Source organism: Akanthomyces muscarius, chromosome 4 (assembly GCF_028009165.1).
Source record: "Akanthomyces muscarius strain Ve6 chromosome 4, whole genome shotgun sequence".
NCBI lineage: Eukaryota > Fungi > Ascomycota > Sordariomycetes > Hypocreales > Cordycipitaceae > Akanthomyces > Akanthomyces muscarius.
The window spans coordinates 4,217,432-4,235,680 of record NC_079244.1 but is presented as its reverse complement, the minus strand read 5'-3'; the positions used below and the strand labels follow the sequence as shown (position 1 = coordinate 4,235,680).

At 54.9% G+C, this 18,249-nt stretch overlaps 10 protein-coding genes across 10 annotated transcripts; 5 read left to right on the top strand and 5 right to left on the bottom strand.

Annotated features, from left to right (window-relative positions):
* Positions 1-3,445: 3,445 nt before the first annotated feature.
* Positions 3,446-3,714, top strand: LMH87_012133 (uncharacterized protein; the record flags this gene model as incomplete). Its single annotated transcript, XM_056201389.1, has 2 exons — positions 3,446-3,457; positions 3,520-3,714. 2 exons carry the CDS (start codon positions 3,446-3,448, stop codon positions 3,712-3,714), a joined length of 207 nt encoding a protein of 68 aa, XP_056053146.1.
* Positions 3,715-3,945: 231 nt separating this feature from the next.
* On the bottom strand, positions 3,946-4,521 carry LMH87_012132 (uncharacterized protein; the record flags this gene model as incomplete). Its single annotated transcript, XM_056201388.1, has 1 exon — positions 3,946-4,521. The coding sequence occupies one exon, from the start codon at positions 4,519-4,521 to the stop codon at positions 3,946-3,948; it is 576 nt and encodes a 191-aa protein (XP_056053145.1).
* A 444-nt stretch (positions 4,522-4,965) lies between these two features.
* LMH87_012131 (uncharacterized protein) lies at positions 4,966-5,682 on the bottom strand (the record flags this gene model as incomplete). Its single annotated transcript, XM_056201387.1, has 1 exon — positions 4,966-5,682. One exon carries the CDS (start codon positions 5,680-5,682, stop codon positions 4,966-4,968), a length of 717 nt encoding a protein of 238 aa, XP_056053144.1.
* Positions 5,683-6,625: 943 nt separating this feature from the next.
* On the bottom strand, positions 6,626-7,048 carry LMH87_012130 (uncharacterized protein; the record flags this gene model as incomplete). The annotated part of the gene is made up of 2 exons (XM_056201386.1): positions 6,626-6,772; positions 6,857-7,048. 2 exons carry the CDS (start codon positions 7,046-7,048, stop codon positions 6,626-6,628), a joined length of 339 nt encoding a protein of 112 aa, XP_056053143.1.
* Positions 7,049-7,394: 346 nt separating this feature from the next.
* Positions 7,395-8,246, top strand: LMH87_012129 (uncharacterized protein; the record flags this gene model as incomplete). The annotated part of the gene is made up of 1 exon (XM_056201385.1): positions 7,395-8,246. The coding sequence occupies one exon, from the start codon at positions 7,395-7,397 to the stop codon at positions 8,244-8,246; it is 852 nt and encodes a 283-aa protein (XP_056053142.1).
* Positions 8,247-8,793: 547 nt separating this feature from the next.
* LMH87_012128 (uncharacterized protein) lies at positions 8,794-9,174 on the top strand (the record flags this gene model as incomplete). Its single annotated transcript, XM_056201383.1, has 1 exon — positions 8,794-9,174. One exon carries the CDS (start codon positions 8,794-8,796, stop codon positions 9,172-9,174), a length of 381 nt encoding a protein of 126 aa, XP_056053141.1.
* A 769-nt stretch (positions 9,175-9,943) lies between these two features.
* LMH87_012127 (uncharacterized protein) lies at positions 9,944-10,621 on the top strand (the record flags this gene model as incomplete). Its single annotated transcript, XM_056201382.1, has 1 exon — positions 9,944-10,621. The coding sequence occupies one exon, from the start codon at positions 9,944-9,946 to the stop codon at positions 10,619-10,621; it is 678 nt and encodes a 225-aa protein (XP_056053140.1).
* A 487-nt stretch (positions 10,622-11,108) lies between these two features.
* On the bottom strand, positions 11,109-13,889 carry LMH87_012126 (uncharacterized protein; the record flags this gene model as incomplete). Its single annotated transcript, XM_056201381.1, has 1 exon — positions 11,109-13,889. The coding sequence occupies one exon, from the start codon at positions 13,887-13,889 to the stop codon at positions 11,109-11,111; it is 2,781 nt and encodes a 926-aa protein (XP_056053139.1).
* Positions 13,890-14,097: 208 nt separating this feature from the next.
* Positions 14,098-14,509, top strand: LMH87_012125 (uncharacterized protein; the record flags this gene model as incomplete). Its single annotated transcript, XM_056201380.1, has 3 exons — positions 14,098-14,192; positions 14,245-14,336; positions 14,382-14,509. The coding sequence occupies 3 exons, from the start codon at positions 14,098-14,100 to the stop codon at positions 14,507-14,509; spliced, it is 315 nt and encodes a 104-aa protein (XP_056053138.1).
* A 120-nt stretch (positions 14,510-14,629) lies between these two features.
* On the bottom strand, positions 14,630-15,852 carry LMH87_012124 (uncharacterized protein; the record flags this gene model as incomplete). Its single annotated transcript, XM_056201379.1, has 4 exons — positions 14,630-15,165; positions 15,218-15,376; positions 15,448-15,531; positions 15,588-15,852. 4 exons carry the CDS (start codon positions 15,850-15,852, stop codon positions 14,630-14,632), a joined length of 1,044 nt encoding a protein of 347 aa, XP_056053137.1.
* Between the last annotated feature and the right edge of the window lie 2,397 nt (positions 15,853-18,249).

The window sequence follows — 18,249 nt, the reverse complement described above, 5'->3', positions numbered from 1 at the left end:
AATTGGTATGTTGGAAAAACTGTAAAATGCAATAGTCGCAGTTGCTGTTGGAAAGGAAGGAAGGAAAGGAAAGGAAAGAATGTCAAGGAGGTCGACAGCTGGGTTGCGCTATTGCTTTGTATATCTGATCAAGTGGTGCATTGGCTTATGCTCGTGAGTGAGTGAGTGAGTGAGTGGGTGGGCAATACAGAGGGAGCTGGACTGGGACGACCGGGGGTGGGCGAGGGAGGCTCTAATAAAAAGTATCGGGACGCCCTGGGCCCTGCGCAGCGGGACAGACACAGACAGACGTTCTTGTTTCTGTTAGCGTGGGCGGGCTTGGAGCTTGGAGCTGTAGCGCAAGGTACAGGCATGCCACCTCGAGTTAAGTTAACGTTAGTGGCCGCTTTCAGAGGAGGAACCTAAGGTGAGACGCCTTGAGACCTGGCCACCTGATGCAAACGCGCACTTGGTCTCTCCCCCGGGGGGGACCAAGGACTGCTGTTTTTTTTTAGACGACTGGAATGCAAAAGCTGTAATCCGAAACACAAAAAAGCTGCTTGCCAGATGCCATGCGCCTGATGTGCAGTCGCTGGTATTGGGTGTGATGCTTACACCTTGCCAGCCCAGCGATGACGGGGCGGCCCCGGCGATTCGGGCTGCAGGCAGGCGGGCTGGCAGGTCTGGCAGGTCTGGCGCAAAAGAGGCAAACGCTCGCTGCAGCGCATGAACCAGTGGGCTTGTCTGTCTCTCCCGTCCGTCACCAGGTCACCACACTCACTCACTCGCTCGCTCTCTTACTCCTCCTTTTCACTTTCGCTTCACAGCTTTCCCTCCCTCCCTCGCCAATACGCTCTGCTCTATTGTTTCACCCTTGCCAAAAGGGAAAAACCTCTCTTGAGAGCCCCCCCCCCCCCCCCCAGGTCCTCTCCCTTGTCCAAAATAACGGGCGATCCACAAACCACAACTGACGTTCCCGCACGGAGCAGCAAACCAACCAACCACCCAGTTGCCATTGCAACCGACGCCCATCTACAAACGCATCAAAGAATCACTGTATCAAAGAGCCACCAAGCATCAAAGGATTCTTCTTTGATTCAGTACTGACTGAATCAGCAAAGTAAAGCACGACCCAGGACGTATGTACGAGCTCCTGCAAGGCACCACCACATTGAGTCAATCATGCAAACCACTACCTAGTTACGTGCATCCTCCCGTCTTCATCGCATGCAAGCACTTTAAAGCCAGCCTGACCCACCCTCCAAATGGTAGTTACACGGGCATTATTGACCGCAGTCTACCACTTTGTAGCTTTGGGCAACCTGGGGCCCCTTCCCTTGCATTGCATTAACTCGATTGCTCGCATCAGACTAAAACAACCCTTGCCAATCACCCTTGATCCCTAGTTTCACAACTGCCGCTCTTTATTATGCAAGAAACCACAAGATGAAAGAAAAAAAGAAAAAAATAGCAGTTCGCCCTAGCAACCCTTGCTTCCGCCCTTGGATCTTCCGCCCCCTGCTCTTCTTTTCTTTTTCTCGTCAGATCTCGCCGTCTGCCGGCTTCTGCCACGCCCCCCCGGTTACGACGTTGCCCAGAAACGCTTCTTCGCTTCCTTCCTTCTTCTCTTTCTTTCGCTTACTTACTCGCATGGCCATGGGTGCCTTGCATAATGTTCAACCACGGTTGCCCCCCCGCCGGACTCGCCGCCTGCCCTTGTTCATGCACACATTTCTCTCTCGCCGCCGAAACCGCAACTGTGAGTTCGTGTCCAACGCTCTAAAAAAAAACCGAAAAGTTGGACGTCGCCCGGAGAGTAGTCCTGAGTCACGCACATCATCTTGGCTTCGTCGTCCATGTGGCTAAATCCCCGTCGCGCATTCCAGTCGCGAGCCCCAACATTCCGGCGCGAGGCGCGGGTCAGCCCAATCCGACCATACACAACAGCCTTTCTCTTTTTTTTTTTTTTCCTTCCAACTTTTTATTTTCCGGTCTCGGGTGAAGCCTTGCTGACTCTCGTCTGACCGTTGCCCTACAAATTTTCCTTCCGGCGCGCGCGCACCCCATAACAAGCGCTGACCGCCTGGAAGCTGAGTTGCACGACCACTATACGCGTCCGCGACGCGTCTTGCACGCGTAGATGGAGACGATCGATCAATCAACACCCCCAGGAACGTTCGTTGACGTCGTTGAATAAGCGAACGCTCAGGGTCTAAATCGCAACGGCCTCCATGACGAATGGATCGTCCCACCCGGAAACCCGGGCTGCGCTCGATGTCGGCGCAGAAAGCTCGATGTAGAAGCGTCGCTCATTTTTGGCCTGCATCGGGGCATGGCTTATATACGCTGCCCAGCCGCACCCCCATCGTATGCCACCAACGTCAGCATGATGCTCGTGTTCACAGCCTGCTTGCTCGGCAGACTAATGGCGACGATCCCCTCCATCTCTAGCGAATTGATGTAGCAGTGAAGGGTAACCTAAACGCTAGTTAGCCGGGAGAGCCCGTCGTCGATCGAATGCAAGGCGCATCGAGGCACGCTCAGGCACATCGAGACACATTCAGGCACTGCAACATCTTACCTCAAGATGAACGGAGTAACCCGCCGCCCAGCAATTATGATCTCAGCACCGACCACGCGCCGTAATGGTTTCTCTGTCAAGTGCTCAAGCCCACGCTCATCGAACTCAAGGCTCAGCGGGGCGACATGCAAGCACACGCCAGCATCTTACTACGAGATACGAAGTGACTTGCCGCCTGACAACTGATCCTCAGCACCGACCACGCAACCGCAATGACGCATAGTAGGGATTTCTCTTTGAAAGTACTCAGACCCACGCCCAGGATCGATATCAAGGCTCATGGAGACACATTCAGGCACGGCAACATCTTGCCACCCGATAACGGAGCAAGCCGCCGCCTGACAGTTGATCCCCAGCACAGACCACGCGCAACTGCAATGACTCTCTTTCAAATAGTCATCGTAGTGATTTCTCTTTCAGATGCTCAAGCCCACGCTCAGCCCCCCCCGTTGCCCCCCCAGCGCGATCCCCACGGGGCACAAAGGGCCATGTTGGTACGACGACCTGGTGTCAAACTCACCCGGAGCGTGACAAACGCAAACACTTGCCTTTTCCTGGTCCAATGTCTCGCCTTGCCAGTCACCGTGTAGATGTACAGCCCTCAGCCCACCGCTCGGCGGCGAAAGACGTCACCATCATGAAAGAGCAGGCCGTTGACAAACAGCGAGCCCGGATGTTGCTGACAAAAAGTAAATCAAGAGGAAACGGCATCTCCCACTAGGAACTGCCGCGTTGCCCTCGTCTCGTATGTAGGCCTCGCTTCGCTGGGTGTGGTGGTGTGCATGATGATGACCTGTCGTGAATGACGCCTGGACAGGTCAAGGCTCGCAATGTTGGAGAGTGTGGCTTTCGCCGCTTTGTCATTTTCTCATCATTAATCATCTAATGTCTTTCGTCGTGAGTCATCGTCCAGCCCATCTATATATTGTGTTTGGCCAACAGAACTGAGCGTCCTCTAGCGCGACAGTTACCCCCTCTTCCTTGAGCTTGATGAATCTAGAGAAGATACACATCTGCGGCTACATTACTTGTCTTTGATATGTAGACAACCCGATTCGCTGGTCGGCGCTGTCTTGAGAAGAGCCATGTTATCAACGGCTGCATCTCGTCGATGTGACCCGCCTCTCTGCCTAATTGCATCTCCCGTTCTTTGAGAGCCCGTGGCCCGGTCTAGCAACGCCGCAAACAGCACAGCTTGACATAAGCCACGGCTTCCGAATTTTTGGACTTGTCTTTCTACAGAGACGCTCGTGCTCCGCAGGGCCGCAGGACGTCCGGAGCGTCCACTCCCGACGACGAGGAGGACAACGTGCTGCCCGACGATCCGCATCGCGCCGAACCTTTCTTTTCATTCTCTTTTCCATACAAGTACACCTCCAAAAAGGTCAAAGGCCCTTTTCCTCCGCACGGTACTCTTTCAGCGCCGGCTCCGTGGCGTCCTCCTTGATCCTCGCATCCGCATACGCCAGCGCCGCGTCCTTCAGAACCTGCAGGTCAAACGCCGGCACCCAGCCCTGCGTCTGCATGCGCCCGACGGCGGCCACGGCCCACGTCACGCAGCTCTGCTGCGGGTGCGTGTTCTTCTCCGGCAGGGGCACCTCTTCAAAGATGGCCTTGAGCCGCTCAAACCCCCCACCGCCCTCCTCACCCCACGCATCACCGTCGGGCAGCGTCCCCACGACGAGCTGCCCGAGGAGCTTGGGGTTGGGCGCCGTCGGGCGCGTCTCGGCGCGCAGCCACCAGTCCATGGAGGGGTTGCGCAGGCGGAACGTGACGGGGTCAATGTCGGAGGCGTCGGTCGCGTCGAAAGAGTAGAGCGGCGCGGCGTCGGAGGGGGAGGAGGATGAAGACGCAGGCGTGAAGAGGAGGCCCCAGTGGTAGGCCTCGTAGCCAAAGATGCGGCGCGAGTTGCCGTGGGAGAGGCTGTCGCGGTGGTAGAGGGCGAGCGTCACCAGCAGCATGCTTTGGGGCGCGGCGGGCGAGCGGGGGATGGGATGACGTTGAGAGAGGGGTGAGGGTTGATGTGTGTGTGTGTTTAAAGGATCGGTGTAAGTAATGGAGGGGGTCGAGGTTGGGAGATGAGAGAGATGTCAAGGTGTTGGGTGCCTAGCGCCCGCGTTTGGAGATGCATGCTGTAGATCCACTGAGCTGAGGCTGGAGTTACACCAGACACGGTCGACGTGAGAATGTGCACGACTGTTTAAAACGTTCTTTTATTGATGTAGAGTAAAAGTAAAATAGAAAATCACCACCCGTGTGCTCCATTTCGGCTTGCTCCTTGGGCCTCTATGAAACGAGCTAGGTTGTGGTGTCTGGTATTGGTCGCCACTCCCAAAGTCTTTGATAATCATTCATGTCTTGGTCGCAGTCGCAGCCGACATGTTTCCATATCGGACTTTTTTTGCCTAAAGGTTGCTGCTAAATGCAGTTGGATCCTCAAATAGCCGGTAGCCTTGCGAGGCGTAATCCGGCATGGCGCTCGGTGTCAGCTCCTGCAGGAGGCAAAGGAAATTGTCGCGGCTCAAGACGGCGTCCGGGTCGCTCGATACGTCGATGATGCGCAGATTGAAATGCGCCGGCCTGCAGGTAGCGTAGCACTCTACCATGACTGTGTATTCGATGGGGTGCCACGGTGGACTGCGCAAATGGGAGCGCTCGCATGACGCTTCAAAGTTGAGCAGCACATCCGTCAAGTTGGGTAACCGCCCGATGAAACTCAAGCACTCGCCCATGTAATGTTGGAACCAGCCAGGAAAAGGAGGACATTGCCTACGATGCAGAGCAAGACGCCGGATCCAATCTGGATTAAGATGGGGCAGATGATGGATCTTAAAATAATCCAAGAAGACCGTGTCGAGATCATAGTTGACCCAAACATAGCATCGGTTCAGGGCCATGGAGCCAAAGACTACTTTCTTATAGAGCTTCTTCATCAGCATGCGTGATTCCCAGCAGGCGTGCAGCAGCGGTGCCACAAGAGCTCTCGGAGCCATGGGAGAACGGCTCTCGGGGTGGTATCGCTCACTCGTGACGAAACTGATCTCGCGAGGATCCATCGCGAGCTTCCATATCTGGGAGCGCAGCTCTGGTGGAAGTCGTTGGAAGTCGTGGAAGCCAGACATGACGAATGATGGCTGCTGTGAAGTGTTGTTGGTTGCCAGTTTGATGCAAGTTTGAAAGCGACGAATGCTACGGCCCTCCCCCAAAAAAGGAAGGAAGAATGGCCAACTCTCCCCGTTTTATATTCGGAATTCATTGTGTGTTTCAGGCTTTTGTGCCTTTGTTTGAAAACCATGAATGAAAATCACTCGTTTGCCGAAGAGCATTGTTTGCAGGCCACCCAATCTGGTCGGCAGTCACCCTCAAACGGAGCCAATTATCATCACAGACAGTTTTCTAGCCTGTAAACTTACCCGAAATCACCTGATCGTACTTCCATTCTCTGCCGCCTGGACCAGAGAAATTCGATCATGGAGCTTCCTCAACCAGCTGAAGCTGGATCTACACTAAGCACACTTGCCATAGTATAGAAGAGATCGAGGGTATATTTCAGCACACGGGTTTCAACCACTACCATGTGGGCGGAAAACAGAGATCCTTGTGAGCCGCCAGCCCTATGCACTCTGTGAAATGCGTCCCCCCTCCCCAGGTGGGTTCAATTCGATATAACCACGACTGTTGGGCATGGTATGCTACATGCACGCAATTGCAACCGACAAGCTTCCATCTAGCCCAATATTTGTTGTTCCAAGTTCTGCAGTCTATGTCCTCTGGGTTGTCGGCGCCGGCGAGGTAAGCCTCGCACACCACAATGTACCGGTGCGACGTTTCGAGATGGTCTCGAAAAGTGTTGCGGTTGAGCCATCCCAGGTCCTGATTGTTCAAGTCGAAAATGCTCAATTCGAAGTCAACGGGCCAACAAGTAGCATAACAGTCGATGATGAGTCGAAGTGCCATGATGGGGTACAGGAGGTTCCCCATAACCATGACGAGGGTGGACGGCGCGTTGATCAGTTGCGCGGAACGCAGGCCGGGGAGCACAAAGAACCATGCGCCATAATAGAATCAGTCGTCACCGGGCGAAGCAAACCAATCATAGTCGGTGAGGTGGCAGTACATCTCGACGTGGCGGATCTGGCGCCGGTGCGGACCGAGGGCCAGCAGAGCGAGATGCCGCTCGTGGACGCAAAAGAAGTCGAGGTCGTAGTTGACCTATGCATATGGCGTTCGACGACCGCAGACGGGATATTGTGAGGACCGTTTGCTGCCGTAAAAGGCCTTGCTGAAGAATCTCACCATGAACGTGCACGAGTCTCGGTAGACGCGCAGCGCTCGATGCGGACAAACGAGAAAGGGCAGGGAGAAGATGGACATGCCGGGCTGGTGGCAGTTTGCGCGGACACGAGTTCCACGAGGCGTCATGTCGAGCTCCAATATCTTGTATCGGAGCTCTGGAGGTTGTTTCTGAAACTGGCGGAAGCTGGACATGGTGGATGGATGCTGTGAGATGTTAGTTGGCTATAGATTTTAGAACTGATGGCGGACATGGCGAACCTCGACGAACTATATAGCATTCATTCTGGTCATGCATCCGCGGTGTGTTTAATGTGGCCTGGTCTCGATGGGCTTGGTAGAAGAACCAAAGTCACTCGTTTGCAAAATCATGTGGTCGGTGAAAGGTTAGCGAGACTGGGGCGGTGGTCATCTTCGCTTCAGATGCCATCCTCTGCAAACGGAGCACCCTTTATTATAGCAGCCCCTCTTCTGAGCTCTGCTTCTGCAAAGTTACTTTCCATTTCTCTTCCTACAAAATTCTTCTTGCAACACTCAAATCATGGAGTTTCCTCAATTCAGCCAGTTCGCGCCAGAGCTGCGGGCAAAGATTTGGAGAATGACGATCGAGCCGCGCGAAGTCGTTGTCGACTGGCACCCAAAGCGTCATGACACCAAATCACCCTTTGAGCGTCCTTTTATCGCCAATATGCCTCCCGCATTTCAAGTCTGCCGAGAATCACGCGCTACTGTCCAGGGCCTTCACCAGCAAGTCTTTTGCGACCCGTCACAGTCTCCCGAAGGCCGGTACGCATGGGTCAACTTTGCCTTGGACTCTATCCAACTTCACCAAGCGGCGATACAACTACTTGCCAGGGATATGAAGCACTTAACTATCCGGCATCTCATCGTCGAGTGTACTGATGTGATGCACTTTTATGGCTCGCATCTCAGTCTGGGCCACGGCCAGCACATTGTTTTCCTTCGAAATCTCCAGTCGGTGACCATCTTAATGGGGGAGACCATACAAAAGAGGACCCTCTCGTCTGCATACGGCTTCGCTGAGATGATGTTGAGATCGTACTACTCGACCTGTAAGCTTGTGCGCTTCGAGACGCGCATTCTGTTTCCGGGGATGGGGACCCTTCACAAAGACAACGCCTTCGAACTACCGTTCATACTTTTCGGGTCATGGGGCCTGCCTCCTGAGAATGCAGAAGATGCTCTACACCTGAAAGATTTGCGTGGGAAAGATAGTTTCGCGTGGGTTCATGCCGACTGCCAGTGTACCGCGGCGGCAGAGACGCGGCCTGCCAAATTCCCTCGATTTCGGATGACGGCCGACTGGGACACGCATGAGCAAGAATTGATAAAGAAAAACTTGCTTTGGGCAAATTTGGACGTCTTTACCTGAGCCGCCCGACGACGTACCCTTATGTGCAAGTTGGTGAGTTGCAATTGCACCGGAGGAGTCTTAGAGGGAGGAGAGACTGGATTTGAATTTAACCGTTGTATATTGATTAAATCACTTTAAGAATTCCAAACGCTTTCGAATTAGTTGTCTCGTAGGTACGCGAATATTTTGCTTCGAGATTTCCATGGTAGTCTGTATGTCGTGTGGTGGAGTCGTCAACGGCTATACCCAGCACTAGCATCGCCCTTCCACCTCGCATCGCCACGGATCGTGCCGACTGCACCTCGGACCTCTCCATCAAAAATTTCGCCCGACAATGGGCCTGTCTATCGGGACGCTATTTCCGCTGCGCTGCGGCTCTGGTTCGGCAGACTGCCCTTCGCCGCGAACTCGGGCCCTCCACCGTCCGAGTCAGCTGGCACCGCATCATCAAGGGGCCATGCGATCCCCCAGAGATTGAGGCGATGCAGTACGTCGCGGCACACACATCTGTCCCCGTAAAATCTACCAGATACACACACCCGAGGATGGATCGCTCTACATTGAAATGGAATACATCCGCGGTGAGCCGCTCAACAGGGCATGGCACAGCATGTCCACTGCGCAGCGCGACTCTGTTTTTGCCGACCTCAAACAGCACATTGACGGCCTGCGCGCGCTCCCGGCCCCCGCGCCAGACATTGTCTGCTCCGCGCTACAGAATCCCGCGTGCGACTGTCGCATCGGCGCCCAGTTCTACGGGCCCATGAGCCACGACGAGTTTCACGCGCTCGCACGCGGCCACCTCCGGAAAGAGGACGTGCCGCTCCTGGGCGAGGCGCTGGCCGAGGTGCACGCTGCGCGCTACGAGACGCGCTTTGCCCACGCCGACCTCGCGCCCTACAACATCATTGTCCGGGACGCGCGTGTAGTGGCCGTCATCGACTGAGCCTTTGCCGGCTGGTACCCCGAGTACTGGGAGTATACAAAGGCGCACTACAACTACTTCCCCGGCAAGGACTGGGAGGACTACCTGGCCCGCGCGCTGCCCTGCTACGAGACGGAGCTGGAGGCGGAGCGCATTCTCTGGGAGAGGCTGCCAGAGCCGGGCACCGCCCGCACAGTCTCGCGTGAGGGGGCGTCGACGACGCGGCCGGGGTCTCGCCCTTCTGCAGCCTGGTTGGCCGCGAGGACAGCCCACGAACCACATGACCTGTGGACTCGATGCCTAGCTTGGCGTGGCATTAGTACGAAAAATGAGTAATTTTGCTCAAAAATAAAATAAAACACAGACATTATTTGCTTGTCTCCTGCAAAGTGAGTGAGCTTCGCCACACCAAACAGAAGCGCCGAATGGTGCCTCTGGCTGATCCCATGCGTGCCAACATGGCCGCGGCCGCTTTGGGCAGAACTAGGCAGACTTCTGCCTGCAGCCTTGTTACCAATGATTGTGCCTTGCTGAACAAATCGCCAGTCCCTCGAAATGATTCGATGCGAGTCGACTCGACTATACCGGGGTAGTATATGTGCAGTACAAGCGCTCTCCGCGACCAAACAGGTAGCACACACTGAGGGGCCGTGCAGCGCTGAATCACAATGCATGTTTTGATCATCCTTGGAGCGTAAAAGCCACCAGGGCGATTTGGGCTTGGTTGGGCTGTCCAAATGACTTATAAAGCCCCCCGACTTCCCTTCTGTCGGATGATCTCCGCCTGTCCATGTACGCCTTTGCTCATATCCTGTGCCTGTTAGGACCCAACCAACAACGGCCATTACATGACAGTCACCCGGCTAACATTGACATTCGGTCCACTCCCCTTCAAGCAGCCCTGACCTCAGAAATCATACCACTCCTCGTCATTCTGGCGCTGTACCACCGCGACAAGCTCTCCCACGGCAACTCGCGGCGCTTCCTCGGCGTCAAGGCCTACCACTGGGGCATCCTCGTCACGCCCGCCTCGCAGCGCGGCAGCGACTCGCACGCCTTTGCCGCCAGCGACGCCTCGGACATTGACCCCGTCACCTTTCGCCTCGGCGACCCCAACATGGACTGGTTCCTCGACGCCAAGGGGCTCGCCGAGTCCAAGGGGCTCATCGACCCCGCGCGCAGCGGCAAGCTCATCGGACGGCTCGTCGTCGGCGAGGTGCCCGACGATGTGACGCCGCAGGCGCTGCACGACTTTTTCGCAACGGTGCCGCTGCCGGTCAAGAACACGGACCCGCAGCAGAGCTGCGTGACGTGGGCCGTCGCCGCGGTCGAGGAGGCCCAGAAGAAAGGGTGGGTGCGCAAGTTTGATGTCGACAGGATGAAGGAGGACGCGCTTGCGTATGCGGACGACAGGAACTCGCAGGACCCGACCGAGCCGGAAGTCAAGTATTATGGTCTAGGCGCTTAGAACATCAAAATGCTAGACTGCGCCATTCCTACCTTTCAGTTCCATGTCCATGGAATAATCTTGCTTCTATCGACTTGTACAACTCGCACTGCCTTTCACAGAATATATCCGTGCGAGCCAACTGAGTTATAGTATCTTTATTCTGTTTGGCGCTTAGCAACAAGACCGTTCGGCGCTTCCTGGCTTCTCTTCTGTATTTGTGTATCCCAGGTTCACAAGCAACGCCAACTCAGTTCTTCAGAGACGTCGCAACGACTTGATCACAAGCGATAAACCGTTTTGGTTCCAGTTTGACACGTTTTATCCATGCCTTCTGCCCCGTGTAAAGTTATGATTTGTTTCATGCAATGCTTGGGTTAATCCCGGAGTCTAAAATTTACCTAGCCAAGAAGAGCAAAAATGCAAAGTGTGTCTATCAATGAAGGTTCAAGTCAGATAACCTCTATCATTATCATCATAATCATGCAAAAAAGCAGCCCCCCCCTTCCTACTTTTGCTCCTTCATCATCCTGCGCACCTCCGTCTCCAAGTTGGCGCCGGCGCCGGCCGCCTCCTCCCCGCCGTCGACGCCCGTCACCTTATTCGCCAGCTCAATCTTCTTCTGGCACGCCTTGTAGATGAGCTCCTCGATGGTGTCCCTCGCAATCAGCCGCAGCACCTCGACGTCGCGCGTCTGGCCGAGGCGGTGCGCGCGGTTCTCCGCCTGGATGTCGTCCTGCGGATTGTCCGACTGGTCAAAGATGACAATCTTGTTGGCCGACGTCAGGTTGATGCCCGTGCCGCCCGCACCCGTCGTGAGCAGGAACACGGGAATCTCCGGGTCGCCGTTGAACTTGTCAATGAGGTCCTGGCGCTCAGACACGCTGGTGCTGCCCGTGAGCACGCAGTGGTCAATGCCGTGGTTCGCGAGCACTTCCAGCAGCAGCTCGATGAGGCGCGAAAACTTGGAAAAGACCAGCACGCGGTCGCCGTTGGCTTGGTACTGCCGGATGAGCTGCAGAAGCTTCTTCACTTTGCCGCTGTTGAGCATCGACGACGGAAGAATATCGAACTCTTCGAGGAATTTGTAGTCGCGACACCAAAGATGCAGCTCAAAATCGGAAGAGTTCTTCAACTCTTGAATTAAGTGTTTAATGTCAGGTTGGTGCAGCTCTGACTGAGGAATGCGGTCCATCAGTATCTTGGCCATCTTTGTGACGATTTCATCTGTAAAGTGGCGGCGGAAGAGCAGCGGATGGAGGGCAGCCTTGCGCAGCTGCATCCACACGTTGTTCTGGTCGTTCTGACGACCGCTCGATTTGCGTTGCGATGGGGCAGTCTTGAATAGCTCCTCATACTCGGCATATGTTGGTTTCTGGTCCTCCGTCATGTCGCAGTGCACCACGCTGCAGATCTTGCGTGGCAAGTCTGACAGAACCTGGTCTTTGCGACGCTGGAGGATGAATGGTTCCAGAATCGTGCGAGCACGCTTGACTCGCTCGGTGTAGAGAAATGCGCCATTGGAAACATCGCGGATGGTGACCTTTTGGCTGAAAATGTATTGGATGTGTTGCATGTACCCGTCAAACATTTGCGGGTTGATAAAGTTGAGAAGCGACGTCATTTCAAGCAAGTTGTTTTGCACAGGCGTGCCCGTGAGTAGCATCTTCCAGTCTGCGGGTATGCGGCGCAAGTCCTTGTATACTTTTGTTTCCGGGTTCTTCATTTTGTGTCCCTCGTCAAAGATGGCGGCATTTAAGCGAAACGATTGCATAGCTTCGAGATCGGCCTCGGAGTTGATTTGCGAGTACGTGGCGAGCACAACATGATACGCCTCGAGATCTTGCTCAATTTGATACGCGATTTCAGCACGCTCCGACTGCGATCCGCGATATCCAATAACGGACAGCCCGGGAGCAAACTTTTCAAATTCGCCCAGCCAGTTGTTGTATGTGCTAGGCGGCACGACAACAAGATTCGGCCAGGGCCGCGCACCATCTGCCGACTCAACGAGGTGACAAATAAACGAAATGACCTGACAAGTCTTTCCGAGGCCCATTTCGTCAGCAAGAATGCTGCCAATACCGTAGTTGTAGAGAAGAGTCATCCAGTTGAGCCCAAATAGTTGAAACGGCTTCATGCGGCAGTGACCATTCATGAGAGAAGGTTGTTGTGGCACAAGCGGCGGCACGAAGCTTGATATGCTGTTAGGTGTCAGAGGCGCCCCATTATCGGGAGTTTTCCTGCTCTTCGAGTGGCCGAAGTTGTCCAGATCCCAGGTATCTATCACGTTCTTGACGGTGCGGCCCTTGGCCTCGCACGTAGCAACAACCTCGTCAATCGCTGTGACGGCATTCAAAAAGACTTGCACGCTGTCGACGACAGTCTCACCGATGCTGATCCGGCCACCCTTTCGAGACCCTGGTTTCTTGACAGTGAGTTTTCGCGCAGCGTATAAATCAGCAAAGGGCCGGTGCTCAATGATTGGTTCCAGCAAGTTTTCCTTCATGCCAGTCATGGCAGCAAGTTCCTGCAGCGTGCTCTTGTTGATTGATTCCAAAACTTGATCGTCTTCGTCGCTTGAGGCCTCAGCCTCCTCTTCGTAGTCATCCGCGTCGTCCTCTATTAGAATGACCTCTTCAGGGGGTGGTGGCTTTGGTGGCGAGGACAGTGCTGGAGGTGGTGAGGACTTTTTGGGTGACACCAAGCTAGGCCGTCGCCCTTGCACAAGCCGCCTCTTCTTCCTCCGGGTTTGATCCTCGAGGTGCTGTATCGCCTCCTCCACATCGTTGTCACAGGCGCGCAACGCCTCGCGAGCCTGCTCCGGCGTAACCTTGCTACCCAGAACATCGAATACCTGTTTCAGCTTCATTCGTTGCGATTCATCGTCCATTCTTGGCTTATAAGCAAAAGAGGATACGTGCGCTTTGAAATCTGTCGGTCTAATGTCGCCTCTTGGGGGCTGCAGGCTGTCCTCGTCGTCGTCCGAGAGCAGCGAAATAGTGTTCGGGTTGGGGCGCTTTGGAGACGCCACCACGGGCCGTGGCTGTGGCCGCGGCAGACGAAAAAGGGTGCCCGCGGGTGCCAATCGCGACCCGAGCTTGGGTTTTTGAAACGGCGAAGAGGCAGGCACCTCGACAATGCTCGGCGAGGAGGTGAGGGGCAGGATTTGCGTGGGTTGCGTGGTCCTCATCAGGGCGCCGGGGGAGCAAGGGATGGTGTCCTGCTCACGGTCGGGTGTGCGGGTGTTGAGCTGCCGAATTGGCAGAAGCGGAGAAGAGTCTGCCATGGCAAAGATTGGGCAAAACGCTGCAGCCGAAATTGGCGAGGTGCCTCAGTCGAAATACAACTCGCCGTGCAGGTGAAAATTCACAGCCAAGTGACCCGCGACTGGAGCGCGATGTCATCACGAAGTCACGTGTGCACTTTAACTGAACAAGCTTGTGAGAGCAGGAAGGGCCCCGTGTTGCAGCACAGCAATCTTCATCATCCACACAATGGCTACGAGACGAATCAACGCGTCCGAGAGGACAGTCCTGGAAAAGGATGATACAGAAAATGAAAAGAGCGATATTAGCCCTGCAGTGCCACAGTAGGCTTGTTGTGCCTTCTCACGATTGAGCAGCGTTTACTGACTTGTATAGACACGTCATTTTCAAGCTGCTAGGCTTCACATTTGCCATGATTGTGGTCCCAATTGGATCTTATTTCCTGACTGTGCATACCATCTTCCAAGGTACGCATTTGGCATTGATGGACTATATTCTTGCTGACTGTTTAGGCAACTCATCGTGGGCAGGTGGCTTTGCGGCATTGTTGGCAAACGTGGTGCTGCTAGGTTATGTTATAGTGGCTATGAATGAGGATGACTCGGAGAATATCAAGGCCAAGGCTAAGAAGAATGAATGATCTATGGTTATCACGGATACTGCAGGAGGCATCTTAAGTTGAGCTGCATAAATCAAAGAATAATTCCAACAATTAAACTAATACGCTACCAACGCCGACCATGCTCATTACGCATTAATATTAGTTCCTGCTAAAACGACGCGACAGCCAGCTCTTCCTCTTTTCTTCAGTAGGCTGCCGTTTCAAAAGACTGCCTTTGCGCGGGACCGGTGGTGGCGGCGCTGGCTCATGGCCAGCGACAGGAGGCGGTGGGAGCGGGTGCGGCTGGTGCTGAGGCTGCTGATGCTGGGGCTGCTGGAAGCCAAGGTTGGATTGCTGGTGGGCAAAGCCTATGCCATAGTCGTTCATGGGCTCCTGGCGCTTGGCCGGGGACGCCCGCCGGATCGAACTATTGTCACTACTTGTAGGATCGGTTTGATATCCAGCAGGGTCCGTATGCCCGCTGTTGGCGGCCGAAGTTACAGTTTCGTAAGATTTGTCCTTGTTGGGCAGAGGATAGACATGTTGCTCATGTTCTCTGCGGGGAGGACGGAAACCTTGACCGTCAAAGAAGCCAGAGTTGCGACGAGTGCTAGGAGCAGTGTTGGCGTCGCGGTATGAGACAGGGCGGCTATTGTTGCCGTAGTAGCTATCTTGGGGGAAGCGAGGTTGTTGGACTGATTTGTTAGCGACACTGGAGAGTGATGGAAGTGACAGAGGCAAACTTACAAGTCGACACGCTAGTACGACGGTTCCAATTGCTAGCATCATCTCGGTGAACCGAGGAGCGACGCTGATAGCCCCCATTAATAGCGGCCTCAAAACTACGAATAGTATCAAGCGGTCGCTCCCAGCGCGATCGGGTAGGGTTGGAACGGTCGGGGTCAGCTGGGACCTGTTAGCATCGTAGAGGCGGCAACGGCGCGGCACACGGGCCGCGACAGAGCAAAGCAACTTACCGATCGGGTTTCCTTGCACGTCCTTGTGCTGAAACGAACGTAGCGACGCCGTACTGTTGTCGGCCTGCATGGCGGCAACCATTGCTTTTTTGGCTGTTAGTAGGGTTCGGGGAGGTCAAACTCGAGACTGCTGTACTCACATGGCTCTGCCTCGTACATGGCGACGAGCGGGTCAGCCTTGGAGTGTAGTCGATGGGTTTCCTTTTCGGCCGATGTCTCGTATTCCTTCTGCGAGGAAGAGCTTTTTTGAGACTTGTGGGACTTTTTGGAGTTTTCAGAACCAACGCTGAAGCTGCGCGGCTTGGCACGTTCGTTTTGATAGTACTGGAAACCGGCAGGAGGCTGATTTTGCTGGTGCTGGTCCTGGGGAGAGGAGAAGTGTTGTTGACCCGCTGGTGTAGCCATGGTGGCGGATTGGGGACGGCGCGAGTTTTGAGAGCTGGGCTGGGATGGGCGTTGCCTTGCTGGACACGGGGGGTACAAGGCCCGCCAGAAGTCCAGGGGGTTGTCGGGCACGAGTGGATCGAGCGATCGAGAGAATCAACGGCGCACGATGGGAGGCCCGAGTGCGTGTTTGAAAATTGAGTGGCAGAGTGGGATTAACGGCGGAGAAGACGGACTGGTCTGGTCGTCAAACTTGAGGCTTGGGGAGCGAGCAGCTGGGATCAAGTGGAGGAGGTTGGGGCACCGGTGTAAAACAGGTGGGCCGCAACGCAGAAAGACAAAAAGATGGGATGCCAGGGCTGAATGGCTGGCTTGGATGGCGGCGGATGGAGAAGAACGGCGGCCGATGAAAGATGGCAAATGGCGGAGGGCGGGTGGGAGATGAAAGAGGCGGCAACTTGATGAAAAAATGCTGCTTGGTGATGAATGAAGAGCAATGGCCGGTAAGGAGAAGAGGGCAAGGTAAAAGATATTGGGGGAGTCGCGATGCGAACGGCAGAAGTTGCCACCTGACTGACGTAGCGTGCGTGTCTTGCGTGTCTTGAGGGAGGCTTGTCGCCGTAGCAGCCGAGTACGGAAGCTGTGCTGTAAATAGCCTGTAGGTAGGTACTGGTGCAGCACTGTAGGCGGTGCCTAGAAGAGAGGAGCTTGCAGGTACTTGGTTAGGTAGGCAAGTAGGTACCTGAGTGGTGCCGGATATGCGCTGTCGGCTAGTGGGCTGCGGCGCGGTCGTGGTGCTGCGGTGGCGTCGTTTGCAGGCCTGCTAGCGTACAAGTAGTCCTGTAATGGCTGCTGCAGGATGCAGGCTGGTGCAGCGGTAGTCTGGCCGTCTGGTTCTTTTGGGCTCCAATCGCTCAATAAATCAAGGAACAAGGTAAGCCTTTGCCTGCTCCTGGCACGGCAAGGATTGTTGGTGGGCCGGGCCCGTCTGGCACTGCGGCTCGTTCGACCCGCAAGCACGCCTTGCGAAGATTCTGACAGCGCTGTTCTGGCCAAATTCGATGCCGAAAATGACAAGTCGATACTGCGCGAACTGGCAGCGCTGCGATCGGATGCTGCGGAGCTCGATACGCAGAGACTGCTAGTAGATGTGCGGTGGACTGACGGTGGCAGCAAACGGTGGTATAACGGTAGGTAGGTAGATGGGTAGGTAGCGATTGACGTGGCTATAAGCTGCAGCTGGAAAGCCTCGGACGACAGATCGTTTCACAGACAAGCGTTGAAACGAGAGAAAAAAAAGAGAGAAAAAAGAAATCAGGCGGAACAAAAAGTTTGAAAATTCCCGACCCGGACGCACACCTTATTTATCAAATGCCCGGTTTGCCCAGTTGCGCAAATCCTTTCTGCGAATCGCCCGTGATAGCCCCGCCACACAACCTTTCCACCACCACACACTTCTCGCCCTTGGCGTCCTTCATGACGCGTCGCTCCGGCCTCACAATCGTCCAGGCACTCTTTGTAAGTTTGTCTAGTGCCAGGCTCGACCCTGAACTAGCCGTCTCGCTGGGGCCTGCGCCAGCCATACGCATCCCCCCGAGGTGTGCCCAGAACACAGCCTGAAAACTGGCGCCATCACCATCTGGTGTCCACTGCCAGCACCGCCCATCACACAGCGCTGCACCGCCATGTGGGTGCCGAGCCTTGGAAACCAGTGCATATCAGTGCTAGTCATGGTCTTGATGCGGCAGCCATATGCAAATCGTCCGGAATGCCTGGTCCTGGCCACTCCCACGCACCTACGGAAGCTTTTTTTTTGTTTCTTCGTATCAGTCCTGGTGGTGGTGGGTGGCTGGGAGGTGCCACCACACACACCCAGCTTGCTTGCCAGCCTCATCCGACCGACGCCGATCTGGTCGCCGCTTGCGACAAGAGACCATGGCTAATCTTGTTGATCCCCGAAAAAAGCGTTACCGCCAAACCCTCAACGCTGTTCGCGACACCGACCTGGCAGAAATTAGACGACTGCGGCGGCGGCAATCAAGTCCTTTGGCATGTTTGTTGCTTAAATTGTCGCATTCCCACAGCGCCATTGTCGTCCTGGTCGATTGCCTTTTTGCTCGATAACTACACTCCACACGCATGCAAAACTCAATTCTCCCAACCACCACCTGCGCTTCAAACAACGCTGTTTCATCGAACTCAAGCATGTGTGCTACGAATCGTGATTATGCAAATCTCACAGCGGTGCACTATTGCGTGGCTGCAGCAAAAAATACAGGCCTCGACAGCCTCAGCAGCCTCACTTCAGCCGCACTTAATACAATCTGATAAATTCGCGATGGCATGTGTGTATATAACCCTAGCTTCGCCAGCCCTCTTCTCAGCCGCCATCGCAGACTGTTATAAAATCTGCTGTCG